General features: G+C 47.4%; 1 protein-coding gene across 3 annotated transcripts in view; it reads right to left on the bottom strand.

The window, feature by feature from the left end:
- The window catches only part of LOC147026096 (double C2-like domain-containing protein beta), an 88,226-nt gene that overhangs the window by 25,106 nt on the left and 41,582 nt on the right, over window positions 1–21,538 (bottom strand). For all 3 annotated transcript variants that reach the window (XM_085881150.1, XM_085881151.1, XM_085881149.1), the window contains one exon: window positions 8,692–8,766. In XM_085881150.1, coding sequence (XP_085737276.1) covers window positions 8,692–8,766 — 75 coding nt within the window. The remainder of the gene's footprint in view (window positions 1–8,691; window positions 8,767–21,538) is intronic.

Raw genomic sequence — 21,538 nt, 5'->3', positions numbered from 1 at the left:
GCCTTGATCCTGGCGCACATGGCAATGAACAGGGGGGGGGGGGCAAAGCAAAAATTGAACGGGGCTGGTGAACATGGGCAGTGGGCATGGCATGGCAAAGGCAGCAGGCAAACACAGCCCGCAGAAGAAGGCCGCTGCAGGCAAACACAGCCGGCAGACGAACTGGCCGGCACAGGCCTCAAAGAAAAACAGCCAGCAGATGAACTGGCCGGCACAGGCCTTGCAGCACACAGCTGCCGATGAAGTTGGCCGGCCTCCGCCTTGAAGCAAAACACGGCCAGCCGATGAAGTTGGCCAGCCTTTGCCGTTCAATGGAGGTTGGTGGAGGGAGTGCGGTGGTGCTGGCCACTTGGAAGGCGGGCTCGGACCTACCTACCTGTCTCCCTCCCAACCTATCGCCTTTGCCTGTCACTGTACATACCCACTCCCTTAATTTGTCAAACCCCAATTTAGCCCCAACTTAATTTTTTTTGTTGTTTTTATTTTTACTCCCCCACTATAAATCGTCCCCTAACCCCCTTTATCGTCCTTGTTCGGCTAACCTATTCTGTCACCTAGCCTACTCCCAACCCCTACGTTCCCTTCCCGGAGGGGAATAAGGGAGAGCTAACGTCCTGTGCCGAGGCCCAACGAAGCCTCAGAATGGCCTCCCCAGAGTTCGGCGATCTATAACCAAAGTGGGTCCAGCGGCCCACAATGAGAGCGAGGGGATGGATGGTGCGGAGGGGTACATCTCCTAATCTACCCTAACCATTTAACTGTTAAACTACCCCGGGGCTTTCAACAAGCGCCTCTCGCTTAAACTATTGGTTCGAACAACCCAGATTCCCGTCGCCTGTGTTGGTGTCCTCACAATTTCGGGCCTCGCCCCCCAATTTTCTCTCCGTGCCCTCACACGGTCTCCTGGCTGGGACACGTGGCTCCCTTTGGCAGGCACGACCCTCTGCCGATTCTCCCGCTATGGCACCCCCGGGCACTACACTGCCTCCGAGCCTACCAGCTCCCTAACACCGGGGAGTGCCCCCCATGGCACCTCCCCTGAAACGCACACGTGGCAGGCTGGCTTCCCGGGCCCCTTTCCGAGGGTCACCCATGCCCACAACACTGCCCACGCGGCTAATGGCGCCCCGGGCCCCCGCACCAAGCAGGCGCACCCGTGCCCACTACGCTATCCCGGCCCCCCATGGGCCCTTGGCCTACCGCGGCCGACTAGCCTGGTGCCCGGGGTACCCACTCAGCGATACTCACCTTTCGCAGCCACGCTCCCAAGCCCGTCAACAGGGCTCCTGCACCCCTCCAAATGGGTCTCGAGCCTACTTTCCCACCAACAACAAAACGACCTCCATTTTTCAATTTGACTAACCCAGCTAACTCACTTTACTCTTACCCCGGGGTCCCTTGGGCGGGAGTCACTCCTCCCCCCAATCACTCATCGCACCATGCATTCCCCATTCACTCCACACACACAGACCCGCTGGCCTCACTCACTCAACATGTCTCCACATCATAACTCACCAACTCTTCAACACACTCACCGCTGAACTCTGCCATTCTTCTAACGACATCCCCTAACTAACTCGTGCTCCCACGTCGTCCCTTAAACTATAGCACGTTCCTTTTAACACTACGTAGCTAAACTACGTCCCCTCTACACATTCACTGTCTGTCACTGTCTTCTAAATAATCCCATACTCCATTTTGCCAACCTAAATCTGACTAACAATCCCTCTAACTAATCCATTCCACGGACTCCATGAGGACTTACCCCTGCCCCATGAAGTCGGTCTAACTAAGCTAACCCTTCCCCCTAACTAGTTTCCATCCTGTGCCCAGGGTCAAGGGGGTCTTCCACCCCTTGCCCAGGAATCCTGTGCACCCGAAAGTGAGGCTTGTTTTTTTTTTTTTTTTCATGCGCAGCACCTGCGCGGCACCTGCGCGGCAAGTCAGAGCTCACGCACTTTGCACCTGCCCGTGACGTCATGCAGCTGCACGTGTTCTTCGTCCCTCCTTGGACGGTACCATCCGGCAGAGATACCCCTCCTGCCGGATTCCAACCCCACGTGCAGCCATGGCGTCACCGTGCGCATAAAAAAAACACAAGCCCCACGTCTCGAGGGGTTCCCCACGCGAACACATGTGCTTTGCCCGTTGGAGCTTAACACACACGATCGCGTGGAGAACCCGTCCGGTCCAAATCCGTTTACCTGCCTAAACTTTGTCCGTCCGCGGGATCGGCAAATCCACCGCGTGCGTTTCCGGACCGGGACTTCACTCTCGCAAGCGAGCACGTGGCGGTCTCGTGCGTTGCACAGCACGGACCGCGTGCTCACTGCTGGGTGAACCCGGCACGGTCCCCGAAACAACCACAGCCGCTACTCGGCTTTCTCTCCTCTGTCGCCGTCTCCGTCTCCATTCCACACACGCATACCTGCGTGTTACGACGCACACAGTCCACTCCATCACATTCACACCGGGAGACGCGGCTGCGTGCTCCCGCATGCCAACCGACATCTCCCTCACATACCGCTCTCTCACACACACGGTCTCCCTTGCATTCGGCCGTTCACTCACGCGTGCCTCACTACTCACACAAACCATACTACTTACACACGCGGGGGAACTCACCCGCGGTGCCTCATCCACACTCCGTGCCTCACTCACACACGCGGGGGCACTCACCCGCGGTGCCTCACTCATACTGGCCGTTTCATCCACACACACGGCCTCACTCACACACGGTGCCTCACCCACACACGGCGTGCTGGGAAGCACGTACTCCGGCACCATCGCCACCACACCACTCACACACGGGGTCGCTTCCACACACGGGGACGCACTCACACCCTGCACCACACACACAGGGACAACCACACTGGGGATTCGTGTCCCCACAAGGGTCTCCGGGGCCTCTATACCCCCCAAGCTCTCCGTGCACCTGTCCACAGCACCCGTCCCCTCAACCTCGCAAAGCACGACCGAACTCACCTGGTCATGACTCGCCTCAAGGGGGCAGACTCCCTCCCCTCGTTCCTGGAGGAGGCCATCCAGGTGCTCGCACTGGGTCCCTACACGCTCCGCGAGCTCAACCTCACTATCCTCCACTACCTCCGTGTGTGTGTGCGCGTCACTTACCCCGTCTTCATCGTGTTGTCTCTCCTCTATTTTTTCTGTCTCCCGTGTCTCTATACATTTATAAGTTTCTGTCGTCGTCACCTCGTGTCTCGTCTCACACGTTTTGGTCTCCCCATTTAATTTTTCCCTCTTGGTCACCGTCGATTCCTCTGTCACGACCCTCGCCCAACACGCCCCCCGAATTATTTTTTTACCCGCCTCCACCGAGGGCCTGTCAGCCGCTGCACCCCCTTCCAGCTCGTTTGCTTCCACACGTGGAGTCGCCATTCCTATCTCCCCGGTCACGGCCTTCATGCCCGCCTGCAGGCTTCGGCCCATGTTCTGCGTCTCACCCCGCAGCTTTTTCGTTTCTTCCTTCAATTGCTGTGTACTCGCATCGATCTTTTCGTTCATGCTTTTTATTTTCGCATTCATTTGTGCCAGCATGGCGCATAGCTGGGCCATGTCGGGTGTGCTTGGGTGAGCCGTTTCGGCAAGGGTCGGGGGGGGGGTTTTGGTGGAGAGGGGGGGGGAGGTGTCATACACCGCGGCCGCTGCCGCACCTATTTCGGGCTCTGGGTTCAGTTGGGCGAGTCCGTGTTCCTGCACAATCAACATTTCCTGCTCGGGGATTCCATCCTGGACCATGGATTCTACACATTCTACATCCATTTCTAATACCCCCGGCTCCCGCTCGCCTTGAGACGCCATCTTGCTTCTCGTGAAGGGTTAATTTAGCTCGCTCGTAATTTGGAGGGAATCGGGGGTCGCTTCTCTCACCCCTGGACCGATTCCCGTGAATTTAGCTGGAGACAGGAGAGCCCGTTTTCCTGTTCTCCGATACCAGTGCCGCGAGGAGGGCGATGGCTTTGTATCGCACGACCTGACACCAGTGTTGCGGATTCGCGCCCGCCGGCGTGCTGACGGCCACGTAACTCGAATCGCGGCACGTCGCCCACCGGACGGACAATCCAGTCGTGACCCTCTCGGACTAACGCCGGGAACCAGTCACGGGTGGACCTTTCGGTCTCACCGCAATCGAGCCAATCGGCCCCCGTGTGGGATAGGGTTGCTCGCCAAATTCGACCTACCTAAGTACCCACACGGAGGGTAGACCGGGCGATCGCACCTCGCCGCAGGTCGACTTCGGACACGGGCCAATTAAGCGACCCGTTCCGTACTATCGGGATAACCGAGCGGTGTTATCGTCGGCCTCGACGGTTCGATTAATTATCGGGCATATTCAGCCCACTACCAACCCTTTACGTGAAGCAAGATGAGGATTCAATGAAAGAAATGACGAAGCGAAGCGGGAAACAGTTCAACACAAAGCACATTTATTCGCGATGAACGGAAAGCGCACATTTTCAATTCCACCAAAAGCACATAGAAAAGAAGAGAAACACAATGCAATTTTTACACAAAAAGCAAATGCGACAATGCAGATCTAATACCGATTACGCGAGCACACGGCAACACTTATGCAATTTTACTTCACAGACGGCGCCGACAACACATACCCAAAACCAAGGAAAAGAATACCCTCAAGGATGAGGCGGGCCTGAGGCCGAGACCGGGTCGGGCCTACCCGTCTGGTGATGAGACGCGGAGCGGCGATGGTGCCTCAACTCCGCGGGCCTCGCGGACAGTGTCTGGTAGGGGGTGGGAAAGGGGCCCCCTTGGTCGCACTATCTCAGCGCGGGGGGAAACAGGAGGGGGTTGCTGATGCTCGGGGTATAGAGGATTTCTACTCTGCCTCGAGTCCCGCGACGAGCGTCTCCACCTCGAGCAGGTCGCGCCGTTGGCCTCCCTGGTGTGCAGCTCCCGGCACGACGCGAGCACCCCCTCGTCTGCCCTCGCCGCCTCTCCACAGCTCCGTCCCCTCCGCTCCGACTCCAACGCACACGACGACGACCAACTCCTTGCTTCTTCTTCCCAATTCCACCGCCCGCGAAGTCTTAACTCTTGTTCCCTTGACTGACGAACGCGGTCGCTTATATCAGCCCCGTGGCTTCGCTCTCTCATCTTTGACCCCCTCCCTTCGACCTTTCACCTCGCTCCCCATTGGCCCGAGAAAAAGTGGGCGTGAATGCTTTTTGATCCATAAATTTGCATTTAGCGATCGCCCTCCAACGCCCTGGAGGCGGGGCCAAATCGCCCCTCGCTCACCGATTGGACGGCACAAAAGTGGTCGTGTGTCGTTTTTGATCCGTTTTTGAAGTGGAAAATCCGTGGTTTTGTACACGCTGTTCGGCGCGCGCCCTGCACGAGTCCAACACCGGTACCCACAAGCGGCGCAAGAACGGTGGCGATGCGACGGTTGCGAGGTGTGACGTGAAGCGGCACCGCGGTGGGTGGTTGATGTTGTGGTTGGTGGTGGCAACAATGGCGGCCGGTCCAAAATAAAGACAGCAAAAGAAAAACGGCTATCCTGAAGAGCCGCAGCACGCATAAATGACATGTATTCCCACTAGACAACGGGTTTGGGCCTAACTACACATATACTTACCGAGATATCTCACCTAAGGGACCTGAATGGTGGTTTGCGAATTTGGTAACCACAACAATATATATTTTTTATATATATATATATATATATATATATATATTTTTTTTTATATATATTTATATATATATATATATATATATATATATATATATATATATATATATTTTATATATATATATATTTTTTTATATATATTTATATATATATTTTTATATATATATTTATATATATTTATATATATATTTATATATATATATATATTTATATTTATATATATATATATATATATATATATATATATATATATATATATATATATATATGTGTTTGAGCATGCATGCAGGCTTTTGTCAGGTGGATGGCATGGGTTTTAAATGCTCCTGCCTGTTTTTATATCGAACCCGGTGGTTAAAAGGAAAATGTGGCCATTTGGGTGCATTTTCTCACTATTCTCTGCCCCTCCCCCATCATGCTGCCTTCCCTTCCTGACCCCTCATGCTGCCTTCCCTTCCCCTCCCCTCACACCACCTTCCCTTCCTCACCTCATGCTGCCATCCCTTCCCCTCCACTCACACTGCCTTCCCTTTCCTTCCACTCACACATTCCCTTCCGCTCACACCGCATTCCATTCCCTTTCCCTCACACTTACCTACTCTAAAACCCCTCCCATCTCCATCCCCTATGGACATATCCGGGTGGTCTCCGCATGCTGTATTAACATGTTTTAATCTACCCAATTTCACTCAATCATGTATTATCCCCTCCCCCCTCCCACTTTCTCCACAAGTCCCACTCCCGAACACAAGTTGAGAATCCCTCCCCCATTTTCCCCTCAAGTCATCTTACCAAATGCAAGTCCAGTCCAGCACCTCCTCCCCTCATGCTTACCTCCTCCCAAACTCCCTCCTCACTTCCTCTCTCCCCCATCCTCCTCACTCCCAACCCACCTTCCCGGAGTATATAGTGATGTTTGGTGAGGCGTCGCTCTCCCCATCCCCCCTTTCCTCGCTCTTTCCCCCTTCAAAGCTCCCCCTTCCTCACACTCTCCGAGCTTCCCAACCCCTCCTGGCTACCTCCCTCCTCACCCCCCCATCCTCGTGCCCCCTCATCACTCCCTCCTCTTCATTCCTCCTTCATCCCTACGTCCTCTCTCTCCCTCCCTTACGTTCTCTCTCTCACTCCTCTCCATCTCTCTCCCACACCTCTCACTCCTCTCCATCTCTCTCCCACACCTCTCCCTCTCTCTCCATCTCTCTCCCACACCTCTCCCTCTCTCTCTCTCTCTCTCCCACACCTCTCCCTCTCTCTCTCTCCCTTCCCCTCTGTTCTCTCCCTCCCCTCTCACTCCTCCCCCCCCGTCCTCTCTCACTCCCCTCGCTCCACTCTCTCCCTCTTTCTCTCCCCTCGCTCCACTCTCTCCCTCTTTCTCCCCCCCCCTCCCCACACTTAATATACCCATCAGCAAAGTGAAGGATTGTACTTACTAATAATATAAAAATGCAACCCTGCAGGAAAATGCATGCAAAAATATTCAATTTCCATGCTGCTGGGTTTGATAATATTGTCGCCAATTTAGAATAGTCATGACATCACAGACCCATCAATCCTGCTTTGTCTGACTACAGAGCCCTTCCAGGTTATACACTTGCACACCATTTCAGCTGCTCCATTTGGCCTCCACAATGAATATAGCCATTTCATTGTTACCGTCGGCAAAGGAGAGGTTATTGCACTTGGGTCCGTTTGTCTGCCTGTCTACCTGTCTGTCTGTCTGTCTGTTTGTTTGTTTGTTACTTGCAAAATCGAAGATTTTTCAAGTATATTGGTTAGTCGATTTTGTTATTCTGTCTGTTTGTCTGTCTGTCTGTTTGCCATCAACAGGTCACAATTTCAAACCAATGTTCACGAAACTTCACCACATGGTATAGTTTGTCATAAAGAAGAAGCCAATTATTTTTGAGGTCAAAAGATCAACATAGGCCAAAGGTCAACAACTTAGGTAGTATTTCTGAAATCCTCAATTTTCATCCGATTGACTTGAAATTTGAAAAGGATTTATATTTCAGGTTACTGAATTCAACGAGCCAATTATTTTTGAGGTCAGCATGGACCAAAAGGTCAACATAGGCCAAAGGTCAACAACTTAGGTGAGATTTCTAAAATCCTCAATATTCATCCGATTGACTTGAAATTTGAAGAGGATGTGCATATCAGGTCACTGCATTCAACCACCAATTATTTTTTGAGGTCAAATTTGTTTTGTAGATTTTGCAAGTTTCATGCTCTGCCTGACGTCGTCTTCTTCTTCTTTGTTTGTTTGTTTGTTTGTTTGTCCACACAGAACTTTCGTGTTTTTCTCCGCAACCAATTGACGGATTGAGAAGAAATCTTCAACATTGGTGTGACAACTCATGTGTAATGTTTTAATGATAATTCTGACGTCATAGGTCATGAGGTGTGGCAGCTATGTTGGAAAAACGGAAAAACTTTTGACCTCTGTATCTCTGAAACCGTACCCGTACCAAGGAAAAAATTGAAACTTAGAACCTAGCAAGTACTCCTCATGTGGAATGAGTGTGATATTTTATGACATCATAGGTGCCTTTGTTATGACGTCATAATTATAAATGTAGAATGCTACATCCGATTAGTATGAAAATTTTTGAAGGTCATCTTGGGATAAAATTGTCCACAAAAAAACTTTATTACCTCATTGGTCACATGATTCAGCAGCCACATTGTTTGTTTGTTTTTAAACCTTCAAAAATCTTCTTCTCCAAAATGGCTGAACAGATCGAGGCAAAATTTTACACATATGACCCGCCTATCCATGAGGAACAAAAGGGTCACACATATGCCATCATAGGTCACATGGTTTGGTCTCCATATTGGATTTACCCTCAAACCTAGAAAAATACACCACTCAATAAAAGTCCTTGCTCTGGTCTGCATCCTCTGATTGCTCTTTTTCTTATTGTTACTTGTAATTTGGTCAAATTATTCACAAATTTGTCGGCAATTATGGACATATTGTTGTGGAACTGAATGTGTGTTCATGTTTTATACATTACCCTGCTGGCTCCGGGCAGCAAATGGAGTTTGACGTAAGGGTCAACATGCCCAGCGGCATCTGGAACGTTCAGGGCCTGTAGATCATGCACAAAACCATGCTTTAAAAAAAAATACTTCGAGGAAGGATGTTGAGGAAGCAGCATTCTTCTCGTAAAATGTAGATACAAATCTATCATACAGTACTAAAATATGCAATTTTCTGTATGTCTGTCTGTGGCCGATGCATTCCGTCATTACTTATCCAGTCTCAAGCAAACTTGCCAGGGGGACAAAGGGTCATAAGACAAAGGATGAGGCTACTTGGTTTACCCCGAGGGTTCTGAAGGTGGGGCTGATGAAAAATCGCTCCGTAAATGTGTACCGTGTAGTGCTACTCCCGGTGGTGCTGGGAAAGGGTATTACAAGTGACATTTCAGAACCCTTTATTGTATCAAGCATAAGAGCCCTTCACCTTATTTTCACTCATGCTTAACCTATGTGGCCCCCGGTTCTATTGCAAAAAATCCAGAATAATTCCTGTGTTCTATTGCCTTTATTCCACCTTGGGAAAACGCCATGGCGAAGTGTACAAATATACAGCTTGATCGTCATTCCACATTATCGAGCAGTTTTACCAAGACCACTTGCAAGAACAAATGTAGTAGTAACAACAACAACACAACAATAATGACAACAGCATATAATATTAACAATTAGAAAATTCGTACAACACCTTAATCCACACAGTGTTAAGGAAAAAGACATGATAAGGGTTTTTTGAACTATTGCTTTGTGTTCCGGAGCACAATCTATATATTAGCTTTGTTCGTGAACTTTGAATAACAGGTGCGATGGAAACCAAACGAAGCAGATCAGTCAAACAGAACAGTCCAGAGCTGAACATTCTGCCAACTGTTGTTGGAGAACCTGAAGATATGGGAATGATATTTGAGAAAAAAAATGCACAAAACAAGTGTATCTTTTGGACGAATCTCTGTGGTTGCATCACTAGGCACCGCCATTTTGTCTGAATCTCACTGTAACTCTGCCATCAGAGCGCATGGTAAATTTTGGCCAAATAGCCGACAACTAAACTGAGGATTTTTAAACGATTTGTGTTTGACAGTGTTCAAATATGCAATTCAATTGAAATAAAATAAAAGTTTTAAAGGTTGGAGAAAAAAAACCAAGAAAGAGCAATCAGAGATTGCAGACCTTCATCAGGACTTGTTTTGTGGAAGGATGTACTGTCTGAAAGGTCATTGATTGCAAATTACAGGTCGAAATTCCTTCCGGTTCCGGGTTCGGAGCGTCGAGAGGTCTCCTTCGGGGCTCTCTGCTGACGTTCTCAAAGTTAAGTTTCCGGTCATTATTTGTCCCATTTTAACTGTTTCATTTTCTCACCAACATGTTACTGTGTGTTCCTAGTTCGGTTTTGTTTCAAAAATCGTGCTATTTTGTGAGTTTTTGTCGACGTTCTTACCCGGTGTTTGAGGCCGAGGCCTTGGCCGAGCAGTTCCCCTCAGTGTTCGATCGTTTTTTTTGTTTGTTTTTTCTCCCCATTACCTTCAATTTCTATCCTCCCCACTTTCCTAACGTCCCCCATTCTCCCAGCTAATCTGTTTCTTATCTTAAAAAAAAAAAAACACAACAACAATACACTAACCTTCTCCTGATTCTGCTTCTTCTTCCTCTGATTCTTCCTCCCCCTCTTCTTCTTACTCAATTTTTTTTTTCTACAACACTTCCATGACTTAATCTGTTGAAAACTCTCTCAAACATTAATAATAATAACAAAAACGATCTTAAAATTCTTCATCTTCCTCTCTCACACATGTGGTTCTCTTTACTGTATCAGAATGCACGACTCTTCTCCTATTTAAACAGACTGCTCTCATTTCGACCTCTCCTTCACACCTTGCCTAAAAAATCCAACTGTTACAGCGTTTCTTCTCTCCATTCTCTGAATTCGCCTTTATTGCATCCCTCAAGAATTGTGTAAAATCGCATCTCTGACCTAAAACTTTTTAAAACCCCAGTTTGCGATGAATGTTCGCTTTCCATCAACCATTCCTTTTTTCCAACTTCAGTGCCAACTCACCCCTCTCACCCCTCACTCTCAAAGCAACCATCATACTCTTCTCCCTCCAAGCCTCCCTCTCACCTCTCTCAAAAACTCCCCCTCACCTTTCTCCCACCTTTCATCCCCCTCATTCATCCTTCTCAAAGTTGCCCCCCCCTCCCCTCTACAAAGCGGCCTCCCTCCACCGCCCCCCCCCCTCCATCTCTTCACTCCACCTCCTCAAATGCACAACTGCCTTCTTCCCCTCTCTTGTTCACCCTCTCCCCCAGCACCACAGAACCTTTTATCCTCCTCATTCAGCTCCCTCCCCAAGCTATTCTGCAATCCCCCACACTCTTTCAACAACCCTCCTTACCTCTCCCCCCTCTTCCCTTTTTCCCCCCCTACCCCCCCACCCCTGCACCCAAAGCCTCCTCCCCTACCTCTTCATTAAAAGTGTGGACCTCAAATATCCGGGGCCTTCGCTCCAACCTTTCAGATCTTTCAATATAGACTGCCACTGACAAACCAGACATAATCTGCCTAACAGAAACTTTCCTCTCCCAAGACGTGTCTGACTCCCAAGTATCTCTCCCCGGTTACTCCCTCCCTCCGGTATGACAGACCTGAGCCTCGTCCTGGTGGAGGTGTTGCTCTCTTCATCAAAGACTCTATTCCTCACTCTCCATGCACTGCTCTCACTCCCCCACACCCCCAGTAATACTTCTGGCTACGGCTTCCCTCCACTCCCACCTCATGTTTATATGTGTACTGTACCGTCCACCGAACAGTGATGACTCCATCTACACCTCACTATCCGAAAACATGGTCTATCTTCTCATCCAAACTCTCTCTTCCTCTGATGTGGTGACTTCAATTGTCATCATGCCAGTTGGCTAGGTGTGGGTACCTCTCTCACCTGTCATGGCACCTCAGCAAAAGCTTTCTGCGATTCATTGGGACTGACTCAATCGGTCAACTTTCCGACCCAGATCTCAACCAATGGTACTCCATCTCTTCTGGATCTGATTTTGACAAATTTCCCTGACAATATCTGCTGCTCTTCCTCTGCTCCAATCGGTTCTTCTGACCACGTCCTTTTCAAAGTGGACATCTCTCTGGCTGTTATCAGAGAACCACCTCACCGCCGTCGAGTCTGGCATTTCACTCAAGCCGACTGACAGGGTCTCCAAACAGCCCTCAAACTTATAGACTGGTCTCCCATCTCTACTTTCTCCAACATCAACTCATCCTGGGAATTCTTTCAAAGAAACTTACTCTCCCTCATGCACAGATTTATCCCCTCTCGTGTTCAGTTGTCCTACCCTTCCTCCCACCTTTGGTTCACTGAAGCTTGTGGTGAGGCAGTTGTCCTGAAACAACTTGCCTTTGCCTCATGGAAAGCAAACCCAACTGAGGGCAATCTCAGTTCCTTCCACAAAGCTCAGAACAAGTGTGTATCTACCCTCAGGAGAACCAGAAAACAACATCTTTCTCATCTCAAGTCTGAACTCTCAAACCTCTCTCCCTCCTCAAAATCCTGGTGGCGTTTAATCAAATCTGTTTCTGGTGTATGTTTCCCCTCCATCCCCTCCCTTACCTCAAATAGCCACACTGCTGAAACCGCACGTGAAAAAGCTGAATGCCTAAACTCGGTGTTTGCAGCTAAATCTTGTGTCCAAAATCAATGATCTCTTGGACTCTCTGGAAAATCCTCTATTTCTCTTTGCCGATGACTCCACCCTCTGCCGTACCATCTGTCATCCCTCAGACCGGCAAGCAGCAGCTTCTTCGCTCACTGCAGATCTGGATAAAATCACAAACTGGTCCAACACGTGGAACATGTCTTTCAATCCACACAAATCTCACACTCTCACTATGTCTCTTCGAAAGGACCGTTTACAAAACCCCCCCATCCACTTTCTCAACAATCCACTGGAAGAAGTCTTTTCTTTCAAGCTTCTGGGTCTCACTATCTGCCATGACCTTTCCTGGGAAAGTCACATTTCCAACCTTGCCTCAAAAGCCAGTCGCCGACTGGGAATCCTCCGTCGTGCAAAGTCCTTCCTCGGCCCTCTTGAGCTCCTGACTACTTACAAAGCTTTTGTCCGTAGCCTGATGGAGTACTGCTCTCCCCTCTGGGCTGGTGCTCCTGCCTCCCACCTTTCTCGACTTCACGCTGTCGAAACCAGGGCTTTTAAGATCATTGGCATCTCCCGCAATGAAGCTGAGTCTTTGGGCCTCTCACTCAATCACCGCAGGTTGGTCGGTGGTCTTTCTGTCTTCTACCGACTCCTCTCCAGCCTTGCCCCCCTGCTCTCTCTGCGATTTGTCCCAACCACATTTCCACAGGGCGCTCAAGGTCCGCCAACAACCCCCTTCTGGTAAAACTACCAAAATCACGAATCACTGCTCATCTTCACTCTTTCATTCCTCTTTTTTCCCGCCTTTGGAATAAACTTCCTCACTCTATTCTTTCCCATTCTTCCCTCCAGGCTTTCAAAACAGCTGTTCACCACCACCTCTTATCTTCCCCCATCCAAATCCTCGATCTTTTCTACCCCCGATAATCCACCCATGCCCACTTCCTTCAATTCTCCTGCTTTCCTTCCTGAAAGTCCCTGTAATGTCCATCTTCTCCTCGCCATGTTCCCCGTCCCATCCCCATCCCTCTCCCTTCCACAGTTCACCTGTGTCTGTTCCCCAATGTTTTGTCCCTTCCACTCCCACCCCTCTTGTCTCATGCCTCCTTGCTGTGAGTTGTGTGTTAGCTCTCATACGAGCCTCGACCAAGGTATACAAAAAAAAAAAAAAAAAAAAAAAAAAAAAAAAAACTCATCACTTTTTCTACTCACCTTACCCAGTCGCACCCAACTGTCCCTGGACCCTGTGTCCTTTTCTCCTGACAAGGTGGAGATCTTGCTTTCAAACCTCGACTCAGATTCTGCAACCGGTCCAGACGGCATCAGCCCACGTGTCCTCAAAGCCTGCTCTTCTGCTCTTGCTCACACTCTCTCTGTTCTATTCACCCTCTCATTTGCTCAAGGTCACCTGCCATCTGCTTGGAAATCTGCAAACATCACTGCCCTGCATAAAAAAGGTGCAAAAACAGATCCCTGCAACTTCAGACCAATCAGCCTTCTCCCAATCATCAGCAAGGTTATGGAATCCATCATCGCTTCAGACATCAAATCCTTCCTCTTCCTCTTCTCTCTCACAGCTTTATCTTAACTCTCATTCGATATCTGATTTCATTTTTCATCGTTGCTAATATGGGTTAAGACTTGGTTGCAAAAATCGATAAGAAAATTGGATGAATGTGGTTGTTTTAAAAGGGAAACTCATTTTAATTTCTGGTTAGGCATGATGTGGGGGGGGGGGGGTGAGGGGGGTGGGAAGAGGAGAGAGGGGGTGAGGACAGAGAGGGATGGGGAGACGGGAGGGAGGATTGAGGAGGGGGAGAGTGAGGAGAGGGAGACATAATGAGGGGGAGGGAGGGGGAGAGAGTGAGGAGCAAAGGGAGGAGGGAGAGGGGTGGCGTGTGAGGGAGAAGAGAGGAGAGAGGGGGAGAGGAGAGAGTAGGGGTGGATGAGGAGAGGGGGAGGAAGAGAGAGTGTTTGGGTGGGGTGGGGGTGTTGCTCTGATCAATATTTCAATACATGTGCCTCATTCTATGACAAATATAAGTGATGGTGCTGTTTTTCCACATGTCAGAATTGCATGAGTAAATTTACTCACAGCCAAAATGTAACTAGCCACAGGTGTGTAGGTATGTATTTATCACCGTGTGGGGTAGGGGAGGCAGAGAGGGTGGGGGGGGGGCGCTGGGGTTATGCAATCACTCTACTAGTCATGTGCTACGACTGTATAAGCTTATAACTCGAGAAGTACCTGTTTGTGGATTTGTTTGTTTGAATTATATATTGTATACATTCCTGAACTGCTGGACAGAATGAGTTGAAAGCTGCTGGTTGTACTCAGGGTGTGTGGCTGGGAGGGGAAATGGGGGGACACACAAATTCTCTCGATGTAAATGTGGATCGGCATTACAAATCATCCCGTCCATAATTCTCAGGAAATTAATCTGTCCATAAAGACGGGTTTTCCCCTCAACAACTCAACAGTACTGAAAACAAGCTCAAACACTGCAAGTCCAGGGCTGAAAGAGCAGGAATGTAAAACCGTGGATGAAGCAAACCTCCAGCGATTTGGCTTTACTCTCAACAACTCCACAACTACCAACCTGGTTTTGGCTGAACGGTTAAGGTCTTAAGGTCCTGAGTTAGAACCCCTGTCTTCCCCCGTTGAATAACACCAGGTGGGTTGACTCAGCCTGCCATCCTTCAGAGATCAGCAAAATGAGCACAGTACACACTCCCTGGGAAGAATGAGCCATTTGAGTATCCTGCATCGGAGTGGCGACATGTCCAGGATTGTGTCCCTAGCCAAGGGAAAACTGCCTCGCTAGCACTGCACGTCGATAGACGCGAAAGGAGTGGCTTTCTTATTCTACAACTACTAGGTAAATAACGATAGCTGTAGCATCTTCTGTGATGGTTTAATGTGATGCTGAAAGTCAATTTTAATGAAAATTTACAAGTTTTAAGCATTCTGATGAAAAGTCCAATCGCATCCCCATTTCAAATATATTTTGTAACTTGAGACGGTGTTTACGCACACGTGACCCCGATTGTCAGGCAAGGTGTTTACAGTTTTATGAGGAAACTTACATTTTAATCGAATGTTTCAAATGAGAAGATATATTATTTGGTGGATAAAATTTTCTGACTTTTAAGTACATGACACACGTTCCTCAGCCACTCAATTTCCCATCTCCCTTTCCCACCCGTCCCTTTATTTCTATTTAACTGGAAAATACAAGAGAAAGGTAGGACTCAATGATAAAGAAAGACCTGCTGCAAGAAAGGAAGAGAATAAGAGTGAATCACAATGAGTGGACTAGCATCACATGGAGACCGACCAGACCGGGTAGGGCAGGCAGATTTATTCAATCCTTTTTTTTTGGTTTTTACTGACAATCCAAGAATGGAGTGGCAATTCTCCCGCGACAAGCTTGACTCCGTGAAGATTAGAACCCAAATCCTAAATATCGCCGCCTTCACCTGGATTTGAACTCAGAGCCATGGGGATCCCATATATACACATGGGGTCCAGTGTCTTTATCAATAAGCCACCACACCATACCCACCGTTTTCCTCTCCCCCTTATCTCACCCAAATACCCCCCCTCCTCCCTCCCAGAATGTCCCCATCCTCCCTATGCCACCTTCATCTCTCCTGATAATACTTGGCAAATGCATGCCACCTATTCTCAGCTGAAGGTCTTTCTGTGGTTGAAATTTAAATGAGATGTCACAATCTGAGCCATTGTGACATCTCAGTTAAAATATCCAGTTGGTTGTGCTCTTGTAGTTTTCACCACTTTCTGATCTCTGCTTTATTTTAACCTATAGAGTTTGTGACTTTTGTAAAGTTTATCACAATGGGTTTTTATAAAGTTTATCTCGTGATTATGAGAGGGCATATTTTGAATGTGGGAAGGAATCTTCTCGTAGAAAGGGAGAACGTAACGCGAGAGCTTCCGGTTCCACAGCTGCTCCTTCAACCTGAATCAAAATTAAGTTTTCAGAACTGTGTCCATCGTCTTTTTCTGTTGTATATTTCGTCCCTGTCTGCGCTTTGTATTCTCTTCAAAAATTTTCCGTGATGAATCGTACTTTGTTGTTGATATTGTGAATTCGTTCTTCCGTACAGCCTTCTCGGATCGCCGGAGCTTAATCGTCTCGGTTTTGAGGTTGTTTCGTCAAACTGTTTCGCACTTTTTTAATTCCAAATTTTTGTCCTTTCTACGTTTTCAACACTATCATATTCCCCCTCACACACACATATATATATATATATATATATATATATATATATATATATATATATATATATATATATATATATATATATATATATATATATATATATATATATATATATATATATATATATATACACAAAAAACTCTTTCCCTCGGCCACAACTTTCTACCTGGACATTCTGTATGTCTCTCCTTTACCTCTATCATTTTGTCATTATGTTCATTGAAGAAAACGCTTCTTCCTTCTTCTTTTAAAAGCATTTGTAATCGTATTAAAATTAGAGCCCAACCGATGCCAGGTTTTTGGGCCCGATGCCGATACCAATTTTGGAGAGTCCAAGTCTGCAGACCGCCGATTATATCGACCGATATTTTGTCAAAAAATGCAAAATTTTCAATTTAATTTGAAAAACTGTGTAATTGAACTTTCAATATTTGAGAACATTTAACCTAAATTATACGATGAACGAGCAAATGAATAAAAATACAAACACGAAGAACTTTTTAATGGTTTCAACATAAAGACCCGAGGACTGGAAAGAAAGGGTGGTGTTAAGAATTAAACTTTTCCATCGAACCTGAATAAATGTTTTTCATATTTATACCACTGAATTATTCATAACTAAATTATAGGAGCATACAATTCGGAAGCTCATGCAAATAAATAAATTATATAACATCGTTATAGCGCAACGAAAATCATGCCGGGTCGGTAGTCCGGACCCAGCCCTACATCTGAGGAGCACACATTGCTGTTTAGATTGATGAAAATCCGAGTCCACTTACATATGGCCAGCTGGGCCTGACCTGCGCTGCATGTATGCGTCATGTGACGTGCACGCAGGTAACACGCGTTGTGCGTGATTCATTCCCATCATCAGATGCCGCAGCATATGAACTTGAATGGCATTGGCTTTTACATCAACGGCACATTAACGCAAGCATTCAGTGAAACACAGTAATCAAGAATAGAATGAGACATCAAGTTATAACAAGATGAACAATTACATAGATTGTGCAATGTGCAGGTTATAATACAAGTATTAAAGTCAGACGTGATGAATGAAGGCCAACATTCGGGGGGGGGGGGGAGAGGGGTGTGCGTATGCACCCAAAGGCCTAGCATACAACATCGAGGCGCATCGGTTGAATCAATGTATCGGTCGAGCTCCGATTAAAACACTTCAATTCCCTGATCTCTCTGGCACGAGCATGCCACGTGTTGTTCTTCATCACACTCTATTCTTCCTCTTCTTTGTCTTTCACAAGGCATATTTTGCAAATCTGTCTCTGTCTGAAACATTTGGTCTGTCATCTATCCTTTGGTTCCTTCAGCACAACTTTTCTCCTTGCCTTCAACAACAAATCTTTCTACCCATCCCATGATCTTTATTTCAGAATGTTAAATAATGGGTATCTTAAGAAGTCCAGTTTGCAGAGGTTTTCTGCAAACAACAATCAAACCTTCTTCACATTGTTTTATCGTGTCAAACCCCTCGTGTCAGTACCCTGCCCCTCATCTACAAGCCCGCATCCTTCAAACAACACCCCTCCTACATGTAACCTTCTTCAGCATCCCTCCACTTCATGTCCCCCCTTCCTATATCCAACCTCACCCCACCCTCTCCAAGCTTCCCCTCACCGCACCCTCTCCAAGCTTCCCTTTCTCTCCACCTTCTCTAAACTTCACCCTCACCCAATCCTCTCTAAACTTTGCCCTCACCCTACCCTCTCTAAACTTCCCCCTCACCACACCCTCTCCAAGCTTCCCCTCACCCCATCCTCTCCAAGCTTCCCCCTCACCCCACCCTCTCTAAACTTCCCCCTCACCCCACCCTCTCTAAACTTCACCTTCACCCCACAATCTCTAAACTTCCCCCTCACCACACTCTCTCTAAACTTCCTCCTCACCCCACCCTCTCTTACCTTCCCCCTCCCCACACCCTCTCCCAGCTTCCCCTCACCCCCTCCTCTCTAAACTTCCCCCTCACCCCATCCTCTCTAAACTTCCCCTCACCACACCCTCTCTGAGCTTCCCCCTCACCCCACCCTCTCAAAACTTCTTCCTCACCACATGTACTGGTCCCAGTCCAATTCCTGATATTCATTAATGATCTCTCTGACTCTGGAAATCCCCTTTATCTATTTGCTCATGGCTCCACCCTCTGCTGTAACATCCCTCATCCTTCAGACAGGCAGGCAGCAGACTCTTACATAAAGATACCTTGACAAAATCACGAGCTGGTCAAACACTTGGAATATGTCTTTCAATCCTGATAATCTCACACTCTCACTATCTCTTTCCAAAAGGACCATCTGGCACCCCCCCCACCCCCATCCCACACCATCTACTTTCTGAGCAATCCTCTTGAGGAAATTCAGTCACTCAAACTCCTGGGTCTCACTATCAGCCACAATTTCTCTTGGTCGAACCACATTTCAAAGTTGGCCCCCACAGCCAGCCGCCGACTGGACATCATTCATCGTACAAAGTCTTTCCTTGGCACACCTGAACTATTCACCTACAAGGCCTTTATCCACAGATTGATGGAGAACTGTGCTTTCCCCTCTGGGCTGGCTCCCCTGCTTCACTCATTCCTCAGCTTGACGCCATGGAAATCAATGCCTTCAAGATCATTGGAATCTCCTGTCCTGAAGCTGTCAAGGGGCCTCACACATTCCCATCACAGACAAGTCGGTGGTCACTCTGTCTTCTACTGTCTCATTTCTGGTCCTGCACCTTCCGCTCCTTGTGCGCTTTGTTCCCCCCAGGATTCTGCAGGCCACACACAGTCAACCATCAACCCCCCTCTGGGGAAACTACCAACATCCAGGACCACTGATCACCTACACTGATTTGTTACTCTTTTTCCCACCTGTGGAATCAACTTTCACATTCTCTTCAATCTCATTCTTCCCTCCAGGTCTTCAAGATAGCTGTTCACCACAACGCAGATCATCCCCAATACAAAACCATGATCTTTTCTACCGTCAATAACCCACCCCAAGCCTTCCTCCTTCTAAATTTCCAGTTTTCCCGTCTTGAGAGTTTCCTTCTGTATCCATATTCCCACCCAAACATCCTTTCCTGCTATTCATCCCCACATCCATTGTTTGTCCAAGTCTCCCTCCACCTTGGCCTTTCCACTCCGCTGTTGGTGCCCCCCCCTCTCTCAACTGTTCATGCCCCCCCTCTCTCTCTACTGTTCCTTGTACTAGTTCTTCAATGAGCCTTGACTATGTATACAAAATAAAATCACTTTTTGTTATGTGCATTACAATAACCGACTATCATGGCAGTCGAGGTAGGAATTTTGAGGAAGAAAGAAGAGTTGTTGATGGCTGGTTAGCGATTCATGATGCTGATGAGTATTTAGTCATTGGGCATGTGTTTATAAATCAGTTTGCATTTTACACTTCTTTTGTGGTTTTCATTTTTCAAAAGCAAAAAGCAGAGAGATTATACATCTGCTCGTTACAATGCATGAGCAGGCTGCTGTTTCTCTCTCCGCTTCCCCCTCCACCCACCCACCCTCTTTCACTTCTCCCCCACACTCCCTCGGGATCTCTTTTTGCTCACCAGGTGCAACACATGGCTCTTTCCCTCTGTTTTCAAGACAATTTACCTGCTTGTTTTCACCTTTTAAAGGACAAAAATCTTCAGTAGATTGGAGTAATGAAAATGGGATTTGATAAAGGAATGATGGGCCAAAGGGCCATTTGTGTGTTGTTTAATTTTTACCCCATGCACATGAAGCGAAAAGTGGGGTCAAGCAATTGGTTCACTTCTGTCTCTCTGTCTACAAACGCCGGTTTATGATTGAGGAACAACTTAATTTCAATTGAATGATATATTTCGAACATTAATCAGAAAATAAACCTGCAGCTTTGCAGTACTTTGGCTCTGAATTTGTCCCAGTCGCACATGTGTGGAGAGGAGTGATATTTTATTTTACTGTGTCTGCCTGTCTGGCAGTCAAAAATAAAAATCATTCCAAACAGGAAACTTACTGTTTTTAAGAACGCCATAAAGGACACAAACAACAGGCACGAAGAATTAATGTAAGTGTTAAATACGGTGGTGTAAAAGACACTGCATCAATGGCGGTAAACTTCCGGGTGTTTTTTTTCTACAACCTTTAAAATCTTTATAATATTTCAATTGAATTGTATACTTCAACACTGGATAACACAAATCGCTTTATTGCACTTTTAAAAACCTTTCCTTTAGCAGTACTCAGAGAAAATATTACGGCATTTTACGTCATGCCTGGTATTGGCTTAATGGTTAGTGGTGGGCTTGGGATCCTGGGGTCCTGAGTTCAAATCCCTCTGTGCTGTTGAACTATTACCAGGTGGGATTCGCTCAGCCTGTCATCCTTCTGAGGTGCGCAAAATGATTACCAGCTTCCTGGTATCCTGTGTCGGAGTGGCGACCCATCCAGGATTGTGCCCAATAGCCAAGGAGACTGCTTAGGCAGCACCAATGCTCTGCACAGTGTATGGTCCCAATGGATGGATGGATGGATTTTACATCTTGACCAATCAAATTTGCTGCTTGTAGACTGGCCAATGTCTTTGTTTCTCAAGACAGCACTGGGTATGGTTTTCTCCAGACTCTCTAATTTTTAATCAAAGTATTTGGTAATCTCCCATGAGCTTTGTAGATAGAAGAGACTTTTGTAATGTATTTTTTTTTTTGTAAGGCTCACTTTCTGTAAATTTTTCTATAAGGTTCACTTGGCTGTGCATGGATGGGTTTGAGGGTTGTGGAGTAGCAGCTGAAACCCAAATCCTATCCAGAATCCTCCTGATGACTCCATGTTTGGTCTTCACTTCTTTGGGTTCCTTCTTGGTCTTCTGTTTGAATTGATTTACACATATGGTGGAAGGCGGGGGATTGGTGGGATTTTAAGAAA

The sequence above is a fragment of the Eptatretus burgeri genome, chromosome 5 (genome assembly GCF_056783735.1).
Source record: "Eptatretus burgeri isolate ZD-2024b chromosome 5, Ebu_testis_v1, whole genome shotgun sequence".
NCBI lineage: Eukaryota > Metazoa > Chordata > Myxini > Myxiniformes > Myxinidae > Eptatretus > Eptatretus burgeri.
This window is presented reverse-complemented; position numbering and strand designations above follow the sequence as displayed.